Source organism: Schistocerca americana, chromosome 7 (assembly GCF_021461395.2).
Source record: "Schistocerca americana isolate TAMUIC-IGC-003095 chromosome 7, iqSchAmer2.1, whole genome shotgun sequence".
NCBI lineage: Eukaryota > Metazoa > Arthropoda > Insecta > Orthoptera > Acrididae > Schistocerca > Schistocerca americana.
The window spans coordinates 367,526,493-367,538,781 of record NC_060125.1 but is presented as its reverse complement, the minus strand read 5'-3'; the positions used below and the strand labels follow the sequence as shown (position 1 = coordinate 367,538,781).

The following is a 12,289-nucleotide window of genomic DNA, read 5'->3' as shown; positions in this document are numbered from 1 at the left end:
TCTTCACATTGAAACAAAACGGTAACACGAGAATTAGGCTCGTAAACTCACACTTTCAATCAGGAACAAATTTATGATGCAGACACAAATCGACTAATGTTTGAATCAGGTTATGTTGGCCGAGGTCCAAGCTAACTGCCTGACGTGTGCGATCTGTTTCTTTCGACCGCTACTTTTGTCGCCACCTATTGACAAACGGTGGAAGCAAAATTGTACACCTTTTACTATTCTGCGGATGATCTTCCATGTGCATAATTACGTTTAGACCTGCTGCTTAGACAACGGTTGCCCCGTACTACCTCGCTTCCCACGCCCGGATTCCCGGGTTCGATTCCCGGCGGGGTCAGGGATTTTCTCTGCCTCGTGATGACTGGGTGTTGTGTGATGTCCTTAGGTTAGTTAGGTTTAAGTAGTTCTAAGTTCTAGGGGACTGATGACCATAGATGTTAAGTCCCATAGTGCTCAGAGCCATATGAACCATTTGAACCCCGTACTACGTTTCACTGGAGACGGCATTTGCGTCTCACTGTCCGACAAGGATGATGAACTACATTGCTCGACACCCGTTTCAGTATCACTAACACTTGCTAAGCACGTATCGTCGTATTGTGTTTCTCATGTACATTGTCCGCACAGTCGGGCGTATGCGACACCACATATTCCGCTGACTCATCTTGCAGAAACGCTAATGTTTCATCTATCACTTTCTTCTCACTCTGCGAAATTCCTTGGGTTCCTTTCTGACGAAATGTCAATCGGCAAGTGAGTTACTCGTCGACTGAGCAGTTCCGTAGTCTCATGCTGCGCTCACCATCGTATACCTCCAGCCACGCGCCCTGTTGCTATAAGCAGCCAATATTGCGGTTGCATGGTAATCAGTATGATGGGTGTCGGATGCCGTAAACATAATTGGCGTTTTGAGACCTCCCACTCAAAGGGTCCCTTTTTATAGATTTCACAGAGTAAGTTGTATGTATCGTCTACCCCAAGAGCACTGCGCAACCATGTGGCGCAGTCTCAGTACCTGTTATATAAATAGTTCTGCTGCGGTACACAGCTGTGTGAGAGGGAGCGAGTGAATAGTGCAGCAGCTAGAAAGATACTCCAGAGTTGAAGTACGCGGGACCGTACTAGTCTTGTCGGTAATACGTCTAAACTGCACACAGATTCACCTTGAAATTCTGTAGGCACATGAACCATGTGCAACGTCACATCCAGCCGTAGTGATATGGTGCCGACCATTTGACCCACGCCGCAATGGCGCCAATGTCCGTAGAACTGATTCACAACTATCCCAGGGGAAGGAATGTTTCCAACGATAAGTACGTTCACGTAGCGGTTCTCGGGTCTCTACTTAACCAGGGAGCTGGTTTCTGTCGTCGAAGAATTGAACATCCGTCCACTGTTCACTCTGAGACTTCTTGAGTATGTTGAAAAATAAAGTCTCTGTCACTTTGAAGTGTAGTGCAAAAAAATGGTTCAGATGGCTCTGAGCACTATGGGACTTAAACTTCTGAGGTCATCAGTCCCCTAGAACTTAGAACTACTTAAACCTAACTAACCTAAGGACATCACACACATCCATGCCCGAGGCAGGATTCGAACCTGCGACCGGAGCGGTCACGCGGTTCCAGACTGTAGCGCCTAAAACCGCTCGGCTACCCCGGGCGGCAGTGTAGTGCAACATGCAATCAAAGTTACTAGCCCTGCCTGCCATGATATTATGTAACTCACTTTTCTAAGTCTCCTCCTTTATTGTGAAAAGTAATAGTTTTATGACAATCCCTTGGGGTACGCACGAAATTACTTTTATGTCTGAAGATTTCTCTCTGTCACACGCTCGTCGTAAGCAGTGTCCATATTAGTTCCTCCAAAGTAGTTGGAGGAACATATTCTACATCTACATCTACATCTATATCTACATCTACATGGATACTCTGCAAATCACATTTAAGTGCCTGGCAGATGGTTCATCGAACCACCTTCACAATTCTCTATTATTCCAATCTCGTATAGCGCGCGGAAAGACTGAACGCCTATATCTTTCTTTCCGTACGAGCTCTGATTTCCCTGATTTTATCGTGGTGATCGTTCCGCCCTATGTAGTTCGGTGTCAACAAAATATTTTCGCATTCGGAGGTGAAAGTTGGTGATTGGAATTTCGTCAGAAGATATCGTCGCAACGAAAAACGCCTTTCTTCTAATGATTTCCAGCCGAAATCCCGTATCATTTCTGTGACACTCTCTCCCATATTTCACGATAATACAAAACGTGCTGCCTTTCTTTGAACTTTTTCGATGTACTCCGTCAGTCTTACCTGGTAAGGATCCCACATCGCGCAGCAGTATTCTAAAAGAGGACGGACAAGCGTAGTGTAGGCTCTTACATTTTCTAAGTGACCTGCCAATAAAACGCAGCCTTTGATTAGCCTTCCCCACAACATATTCTATGTGTTCTTTCCAATTTAAGTTGTTCGTAATTGTAATACGTAGGTATTTAGTCGAATTTACGGCTTTTAGATTAGACTGATTCATCGTGTAACCGAAGTTTAACGAGTTCCTTTTAGTACTCATGTGGATGACCTCACACTTTTCGTTATTTAGAGTCAACTGCCACTTTTCGCACCATTCAGGACTCTGTGTCGTCGAACGACGTGCAATATAAATATGCTCTTCATATGATCAGTCTTGTCGAATAGTATACGAAGGTTCTGATGTTAAAACTAGTATGTGACTTCTCAGTGTGGTCCGTATAAGTCAAGGGCGGAGGATATATACGAACTGGAAACGGGATTTCAAACACTGAAATGAACGACATGCCACAACTGCTCCCATGTGAGTAATCTAGAGCTTGTCGCCTTCCCATGCGCGGCTATGAAGCATTATGCCATGTCGTGTTGGCAGGAGCTGGTCTGCGAGCACGAGATTCGCAACATCCACTGCGCCTGCCAGGACGCGGACGACATGACGCACTTCGCCTACATCACCAAGGACCACGGCAGCTCCAGCCACTTCTGCCACGTCTTCTGCGTCGACACCATGGTGAGTACACGCTCCGAGCGCACGACCTCCCTGGGCGAGGTCTTAGTGGCATCAGCAACGCTTACAGGGCATTTCCCAGTCCGCTAAGTTTGCCGGCGGATAGTGTTGTCTCAAGTGTGAAACACCTCACCACTTTGTAATGTAAAGGTGAAAAACCGAGGGCAAACTCTATAAGGCATCTGGCGTGTTTGGTCATTTGCTTTTCCCAGGTCTTTTAAGCTACAGTGTGGCGCACGAAATGTGTTACCAATTCTTTCTTTCATAATTTACGACGCACATTAGATACCCCGCTGGGATCTCTACAGCAGTACCAGCAGAGCTTGGAAAAACAAATGAGTTACGAAATGACGTGTAATTCACGATACTGCCGCTAGGAGACTAGTAAGCAGCAATGGCGGACAATGGAAGACTGACGACACAGCAACGATCAGCAATTGTGTTACTTTTTCATGAAACGAAAAGCCTTGTTGTGCCTCAGAGGCGTTTTCGACAACAGTTCAACATACGATGGGTCCCTTGCAAGAAGACCATCCACAGGTTGTACGATAAATTTGTACAGGAAGGCGCAGTATTGGAAGCGAAGCGACCTCGACCTAAAGCCGTCGGCACACGGACCGTGCATTTGAGCGTTGAGCGTGCCGAGTTTCTAACGTCATAGCGTGGAAGAGCACGTTCGGGAGTCTTTCCGAACGTGCAGAGCAATATCTAGCCTGTCAGATAGTCTGAGCGTGCGTCTGAGCGTTGACCAATGAGATGGCACGACGCCACCCACGTCACGGTCACGCCATCTCCCTTCAGCACAAAGTTGTGAGGCGCCATATTGACATTTATTTCAAGCCTACACGTATATATGTCGTTTCTGAGCACCAGCAAACTGAGAATCACTGGAAAACCCGTTACTAACTGTGTGATCCGCTGCAAGAAAATAATGAGAAACATCATAGTCGTGGCAAAAAAATTATTGTAACTTGCGTATTATGAGACTATGCTATTTGAAGGCAGCAATATACTGATGATGCACCCAAAACGCAATTTTCTTGGTACAATTTGCTATAATTAAATTTCATTTAGTTCCGATTAAAGCTTTCACCAAGTGCTAAAGTAGGGAAATGACAGTTGTCATTAGATTGTTGGTTTAGCGTAGTAAATAGCGTCGTTGGTTAATGAAATTTTTATGTTCGGGCGGTGGTTCGCAACTCGCCAGCAAGTAATTTTTTTTCCTAACTTTTGCGTTTTTATTAGGTTTTGTTACTTTATTATCAGTTTAATATAAGTATATCCTATAATTTTTGATGTTATTTAAATGTAAGTTCACCTTTCTTTGGGTGTTCGCTTGGCTTGATGTACAGGACTCCTTGCGCTACTTGTGTAAAGCTATTTTGCACCGTTTTCTTTTACGCTTCATAATTCACGTGTTGCAAAGATTCTGTTACTGGGTAGGAACAGTGATCAAGTAATACTGACCTTAGAGTTTTATTAAAATTTGGGAATGATGAAATAATGTTTATCTTAAGTGAAGTATTGCAAATCTGTATCGCACTATTTGTAAAGGTACTTTAATAAGCCTGTGCCCTTATTGATTGGAGATGGTAATTTCCTTTTCATGGACAATGGAGGAAATGTGCGTTTTAATAGAGTTAATGTGGGAATTTAACTCGCGCCCGTTTAGTAAACAGTGTGATTTACAAACTAGAAACTTCCCGCAACTGCCGCCGGAATGCGTTGCGATCGCGTGTACCACGTTGGGGCCCACGTACCGTATGCACAAGTCGCATCGTTTCTGAGCGTTCAGCAGCACGTTGAACTTAGCATGCTCAACGTCGACGTTCGACACCACGGTCCGTGTGCCGACGGCTTAAGCCTGTTTGTTCGCCGGAGAAAACTGAAGCGGTACGAGTTGCTGTAGAGAGAAGTCCTGGGAAATCGTGTAGAAAGGCAGCAGTGCAACTGGGAATATCCAGATGCTCCGTTCAACGCGTTCTTAAAAGTGACCTCCATATGTACCGATACACGATGACCTGTGCACAGAAACTCACTGAAGAACACAGGCAGCAGAGACTACTGTTTGCTCAGTGGGCGGAGGAAAGGGAATAAACTCTCAACAACGTTTGGTTTTCAGCCGAGGCGCATTTTCATTTAGACGGTCTGGTTAACAAACAAAATGTACGCTTTTGGGTCACTGAAAACCCGCAAGTGCTTTATGAACGACAACATTATGCTCCGAGGATTACATCGAGGGCAGTAGTTTCCAGCCACGGACTTATTGGACCCTTTTTCTTTGAAGAAACTGTGAACAGCGAGCGTTATTTGAGCATGCTTCGCAATAGCTTCATTTCACAGCTTCTTGCTACTGCCTTGCCCTTCCACACGCAAGATGGAGCAAGGCCACATACTGCAAACACTGTGTTGGAGTTTTTTACACGAGCATTTCGACATGCGGATCATTTCACTCAACTTTCCAGGTCACTTCAATGACGGACAAAATTGGCTCCCAATAATCCAGACCTCAATCCATGTGACTTTTTCTTTGAGGGTACCTAAAGGAAAAAAATTTCCCGAAAGATTTAATGAAGCTCAGAAGACTTATTCTTCGATCGTGCAGTGAAATTACGGAAGACACGTGCCGTAGAATAATCACTAACTTCAGTGTTCGTTTGAAGGAAGTTAGGAAAAGAAATGGTGGACATATTGAGTATGTGCTAAGTTAGAACAAATCTCCATGGACGGCTCTTCATTGTAGTATATGTTTCTTTCAGATTGTATTGACAGTAAAGTTTATATTCAAAAACAAAATGGTAACACATTTCGTGCGCCACCCTGTATGTTACAGATAATAAGCTGTAGATAAAAAACATGTCCTTTGAAAACGAATCTTTTAAATTTTCTTGTGTATGAATCACACTGTTATAAACCTTTCTAAAAGACCCCGTTATCACCTCTTGACCGCTACCATTATACTTCGTGCTTTATCATATGGCAAAATCTGAAAACATCACACATTTGTACAAGGCATCATCGCATCTTCCATCTCCATTGGCTGAGTATATAACGTTTGTGATTTCCCAGCGTTCACCAGAAAATGGCTCAAGGCTGAAACTGTAATCATAGATTTCACATAACATTATTTTAACAATAAAAAGGTGACTATAAAGTCTTTCAAAGACCTTTCACAAAGAAACTAGATTACAAATTCACCCTGAACTTGAATTAACTATTTTTTCCGTTCGGAATCAGTTTCTTGTTTTTCGTGTCCTTTTCATACAATCATTTACAATTTTGCAGGCATGTTCTTATTAATTTCCAAGTGAGATATCCCTTTTAAACTAGCACATTTCGAATAATCACACAAAGAAAATTCAAAAGAAATAGAAATCAAATAAAATACAGTTTGCTAACAATAGTGCAAACAAAGAATTATTTCTTCGTGTGAACCGTTTGTGACAAGAACGCAGCCAGGAGCTAGCACCCATAATCATAGAATAATATAAAGCTCTTTCCAAACCGTGTATTCTGAGCGTTGATATAACACGAGCACTAATAAGTATGCGGACTCGAGACATTTGCCAAGCAGAGTGTAGCGTCTCCTTTCTCCTGACGACAGCGAGACAAGGTAGTGTCATACAATCTACACGTCACCGGAAGCATTTAGAGAGCCATCCTCTTCAATGCCTTGCGATCGCTGCTCGCGTAGATTGACTGGAACTATGTCCGAGGGAAGGAAGTTTTGTGTTTAACGTCCCACCGACAATAAGGTCACTATGGGCATTGTTATCTTAGCATATTCAACCGTGTTGTCTATGCTCATATAGAGCGCATAAACAATGTGTACGATGCGTAGTGTGATAATACGTTCGTTAATGCCTAGCAGTAACACAGCAGACATTTTATGTCAGTCACTCACCTTCCGATGATACACTGACATCAGTAAGACTCCGCAATACAGTAGATCATAGCTCAAAGGCAACTTAGGCAGGAGGGTAAATTTCGAATAACATTCCCCAACTTAAGAAATATACTCGAGTATATTTTGACAAGACTTAAATGAAATTAAGTAGTTGCACTGTGCATATGATGACAACTCCTTTAGGCAGTGAATCACATTTAAGGCCAGAGCGGATTATTGATCCCTCATTACTGAAAACATTAAGCCTGAATATTTTTCAGCACAGCATCGAAATAAAATATATGATATATTTATTTCTATGGTCATCTTCAGTAGCAGCTGTTATGTAAAAATATTATTTGTATTTCATTTCCAGGTCTTAAGCGTAGTGGATAGCGTTACACCATAAGTGTTTCACCTTTAGTGACAAAACATCATCAGTGGTGGTTCTGCAAATATTGCATACCTAACACTTTTTTACGTTTTTAATCTTACAGATAAAACATTTTTGCCTACGAAGGAAGCATACGCGTTACTCTCGGTGTTCGTTGCTCCTTTTTATATACTGGAAAGACAACAGGTATTTTCCCTCGTTCCTAGAAGACGATGTAGTCTAAATAAACTCGATGTAGCTCACACGATCCTCTTCTTCTCGACTCTTACGCTCCAGCTTTTCGTTTTGCTGGAAGAAAGCTGAGTAAGGACTGATCCTACTCTGTAACAGCCGGGCGACAAATGATCAGTGTCAGTAAAAACACCATTTTGACTGCTTGTTATCAAACACAAATGTGATTAACATTTTGAGTACGCCTTGACGCGCATGACCTATATCTTAGTCTGCACAGAACACTGAATTGACACACCAACCGACATCTAATCGGAAAATTCACAAATCGAACCGGTCTAGCTAATGCAGATTTACACAAAATGAAGTTTCAGAGTACACAGGCTCCACTACAGTTCAAAAGAAATAAGCTGAAATAATAAGTACAATCAATAAAGAAGCCTCAATTACTATCCAGCAGAGGAAGAAATTGAATAACTGCTGGAAACCGGAATGTTCTGCATAAATATCGACAAGAAGGCTTTCATTCAAACCATACAAACATTTGTCCAGATGGGAAAAGGTCAATATATTTTTCTTCTTACATTCTGCACCCATTACTGTTGCGGAAGTTGTCTAATATTTTGTATACTGACCCTGTATTATAGCTGCAGGTACCCTGGGGAGCATGGTAGACAGGCTCAGAGCCTCTTGTCTAAGCTGTTCCTTGAAAAGTAGATGCTGATTGACGATCTGACTGATGTGCCCATTTTCTTGTTACTTGAACAAAAAGCATTGTGAAAGTACAAGTAGCTGTGCAACCGGGGCGAGTGGTAATATGGGGCAGTGTTGTCTAATGGGAGTGTGGCTGCCCGCAGGACCAGGCGACGGAGGTGATCCTGACGCTGGGCCAGGCGTTCGAGGTGGCCTACCAGATGGCGCTGCGCGACCAGCTGACTCCGCAGCACAACCACCACCACCACCCGCACCACCACCACCACAAGCAGCAGCCGCACCTGCAGCAGCATCACCACAACAGTGCCGGTGTCAATTCTAACAACAACAACAATAATAACAATAACAACAACAACGGGCACACCCGGTCGCAGTCGGCGTCGCAGCCGCCGGCGTCGTTGGCGGTGCAGCCTCCGCCTCAAGGCCACTCGCGTTCTCACTCGGCCAACGACATCAAGGTGGGCGCGTCGCCCCACGCCGCCCCCGCCGCCGCTTCCACCCCCGGCGCGACCTCTCCCGCCCCCGAAGCCCTGGCCGAGGAGCTGTAGCCCCGTCTGCAGCGTCGGCGCGCCGTCCGCCGGAGGCGGCGTCGACCACTCCGGACGGCTGCCCCCGGCGCCGCCCCCGCCGCCGCTCAGCTGAGGGCCTGCTGACGCTACCAGCCGCCAGCGAGTCACGGCCTCACTTCGCTTGCGACATCTACTTGCTGTTACTGCTCGACGTGCAATTCGCGCTGTAATCTGGCAATGGTTCCTTCGCGTTAGACTGGTGCATATCAGAGTATGTGCTGTGTTCCAGAAATATCCAGCTTCAGTGTGTCACAAAAGTTTACATTCCTGACGAACCCTGTACGATTTTGAGTGTTTACTGGGGATTGTAGAAACGCCCGTATCCAATGCGTCTAAAAAAAAGCCGAAATCGTCGGTGCCGCATTCACAACGAAAGCTACATGTCTTCAGAGAAGATATCGATGTTCTACCAGTCTTACTTTGTATCCATATGAGCCCCATTTTGTAGTATTTAACTCAGGATATAAACGATACCAGTGACGTAAAAATGTGGGCGAAATTTTGAAATGCAAAAACCTCAACGACGCACAGGGACTGTGAAACAAGTAGGAAATCCAATTCTACCGAAATTCCGAGTACATCACGTACAATTTATCTATGTGATATAACTGAGTAATGTTATTTCTTTTCCATAATCAAAGAAAGAAATAATGCGGTCAACTTCGTCACCGAAACGACTGACCTCGATTAATGGAGCTGCTGTTAAACTTGAGCATCCGTTGTGATATTATTCTACGCTCCTACGTTCATCAGATGCGTTAAGTAGACATAGAGAAGTATTTCCTTCAGCACTTTCACCAATTCTTATGAATATCAGGTTCCACTTACAAAAGCCAACGACAAAAGGTGCACCAGAAGGAAACGAACAGGGCAGTGATATCGTTGATTCTCTAGTCAAAACAACACTGAAGGACGCATAGATAAACTGTCTCTGATTTTCACTAAAGGCATCGTTATTCTCAGTAACCGTCTCTATCTGTGAAAGATAATCTTCATCTCCTTCCTACTGCTCCATTCCTTCTTCTGTCGAACAGAAATAGTAGTGTTATAAAGTATTCTTTTGTATCACGTGCAGTGCTGTTTTTAATGATCATCCCCCAGTTGTAGTTTCCTGGCTGAGTGCTAAGTCCTTCGTTTGCTCTGATCGTGACTTTTGTTCTCGATTGAGGATCATCTGCGGTTATTATCAGATACACACATCATCCTGAAAATTTATGGGGTCTGTTCCGCCGGCGTATGTGATAACGTCCTACAGAGGCCACTTTGATTTAATCTTCTAATTACTCGCACTTTGTCAGGTTTATGATTTCCTGTACTACATTTCAGTGGCACTGAAGCGTTCATCATGACATCTGTCGTAAAGGTTTTTATTGATAATTGATTATAATCAGTTTTATTCATCCCAATGCATCAGATGTCTGGATTGCAAAACAATGACATGATAACATTTTTAATAAGATTACACGAACCTTCCCAGTAATATGTGTAATACTGATGCATTAATTTTGCTAGCAGTCTCATAACGTGACCTCGTAATACGCAGAATACATGGCATTTCACCTACATCTGTCATTTGTATCTTCAGTGTCACATTTCAAACTAATCAGTTGTCGTCAAAAGTCTCTAAAGTCTCCGGGTTCAGTTTTCCAGAAGTCATAATAAACGGGTGGTTCTTCAAGAACTCATGCTGGATCATTTCCTTTCGCTTCTTTATTTCATGCTGATCATTTACTCAGGTAATCTGTGCGGAGACATATCAAGTGGAGTGAAGATGATGTCAGATTCTATAGCTGGATTCCAAAGTCCAACCGTCTCAGTCTCTTTTATTCTGTGCACCTGATCAAAGGTTTTAGGTTCTGGTTTATGCCACACTCTAAATAGAGAACTGCACATAATTTAATTACTAAAATGTTCGGTTCCAATTTTAACCTCGATGCAGAATTAAAATGAACTCTAAGGCCATTTTAAACTGCCGTTACGTTAGTAATTATGTAAAAGCAAGCAATAATAACTGCTTTGGTCGGGTAACGACGAAATTTCAGCAAAACATATCACATTTGAAATGTACTGAGTAATCACTGCCCGTACCAGAGCTTCACTTAACAGTTATTTTTAAAAAACCAAATTTTTTCGAAAAATATGCGCACAGATGAGGCACGTCAGATTTATTTTTAAGCTTAAGTTTTCCCGGTAGTCTATAGGAATATCTAGTAAAAGTACGCCGACACGGGACTGCATCGCGATCTTGTTTTCCAATAGTCACAACGCGTACCGCTCCCATCTGCTGGTGTATTGTGCTAAGCTAATTACGCTTGTAGGTTGTGTACTCGGCTAAATTGATCTGATTGTTGTTTGTGGTACCCCTGTTTGCCAGCCTGAATACCAGATTATGTTTTAGGGTAATCCGTATTAAACACCAGGGGATTAGAGCTAGAACTTATCATCATAACGTGCAATGCATATCAATTCTCGGAAAATGCAGAGTAACAGCGCAGCAGTTTTCTTTCTTTGTTTCTGTTTTAGTGTTGATCAGAATAAATCCTTTCACTGTTGAAAGAAAAATATTCCTCCTCGCATACCTGCCATCATATCTGGAAGCTAAAAATTTTTTTACTCATTGATCTTTTGTGGTGGACCACTCACTATTTGAAATGTGTTCTGCGAATTGCCGTTCTGAAACCACACAGAAGTTTGTCAGCCAAGTGAAAACGTTTCTTGAATGCTTCATTCCTACACACTATTTGTTTCTGCCACGTCCGAAGTGTTTACGCCTCCGAAAATTGTTTTTTCATTCAAAGACGTGTAGTATTTCTCCGTAGGCGGTTCATGTTACTAAATCTACACAATGCAGCCTCCTCTTACAAGAAACCAAAGTACGCACAACCAACACTTCCAGGTATAAGTTGCTTGTATGTCTGACTGTTTTTGTCCTGAGGCGGCCACATTATCTGGTTATTTGTTGATTAATGGTCTACGTCTTACGTGGTGTAAACCAATAATCCTTCCCATAACATCATCATCCCCACATTAAAAAGTTCGTATAAACAAAATCTGATTGTTCCCATAAAGATATATGCCTGTGTATGGAAGCGCAGTGGCGGTAAAGAAGCTTATTGTGCTGTATTATCAGACGTAAAAACCAAGCAAACTATAGATTTTCCAATAACTACAATCTTTAAAAAGCTGCTTTATCTCCCTGCTTCTAGCAACTGACACTACTGGAAAACACCTCAACGTAAAAAAGTTAATGTGAATTTTCATTTGTAAATATTTGTTTACATCTAACACGACTCTGACTATACTCACTGTAAATCTATTACTGTCCATCAGATGTTAGACTCTGTTCACTGTGTGAAGAGTGACACCGATCCACTACGTACTGATTCAGATACACATTCCATTTTATACGCTATTATAATGATGACCAATCAACATACTACGATATTTCTAATAAAGAAACACAACAAGACGGATTTTTATTTTTTGCGCGAGTAACAATGTGATCAGTTAAATTAT

At 42.8% G+C, this 12,289-nt stretch overlaps 1 protein-coding gene across 1 annotated transcript in view; it reads left to right on the top strand.

Annotated features, from left to right (window-relative positions):
* LOC124622941 (ankyrin repeat and SAM domain-containing protein 1A-like) overlaps positions 1 to 8,752 on the top strand; it is a 145,779-nt gene extending 137,027 nt beyond the window's left edge. Inside the window, exons 8-9 of the mRNA XM_047148731.1 lie at positions 2,905 to 3,042; positions 8,348 to 8,752. Coding sequence (XP_047004687.1) covers positions 2,905 to 3,042; positions 8,348 to 8,752 — 543 coding nt within the window. The remainder of the gene's footprint in view (positions 1 to 2,904; positions 3,043 to 8,347) is intronic.
* The last annotated feature ends 3,537 nt before the right edge of the window (positions 8,753 to 12,289 follow it).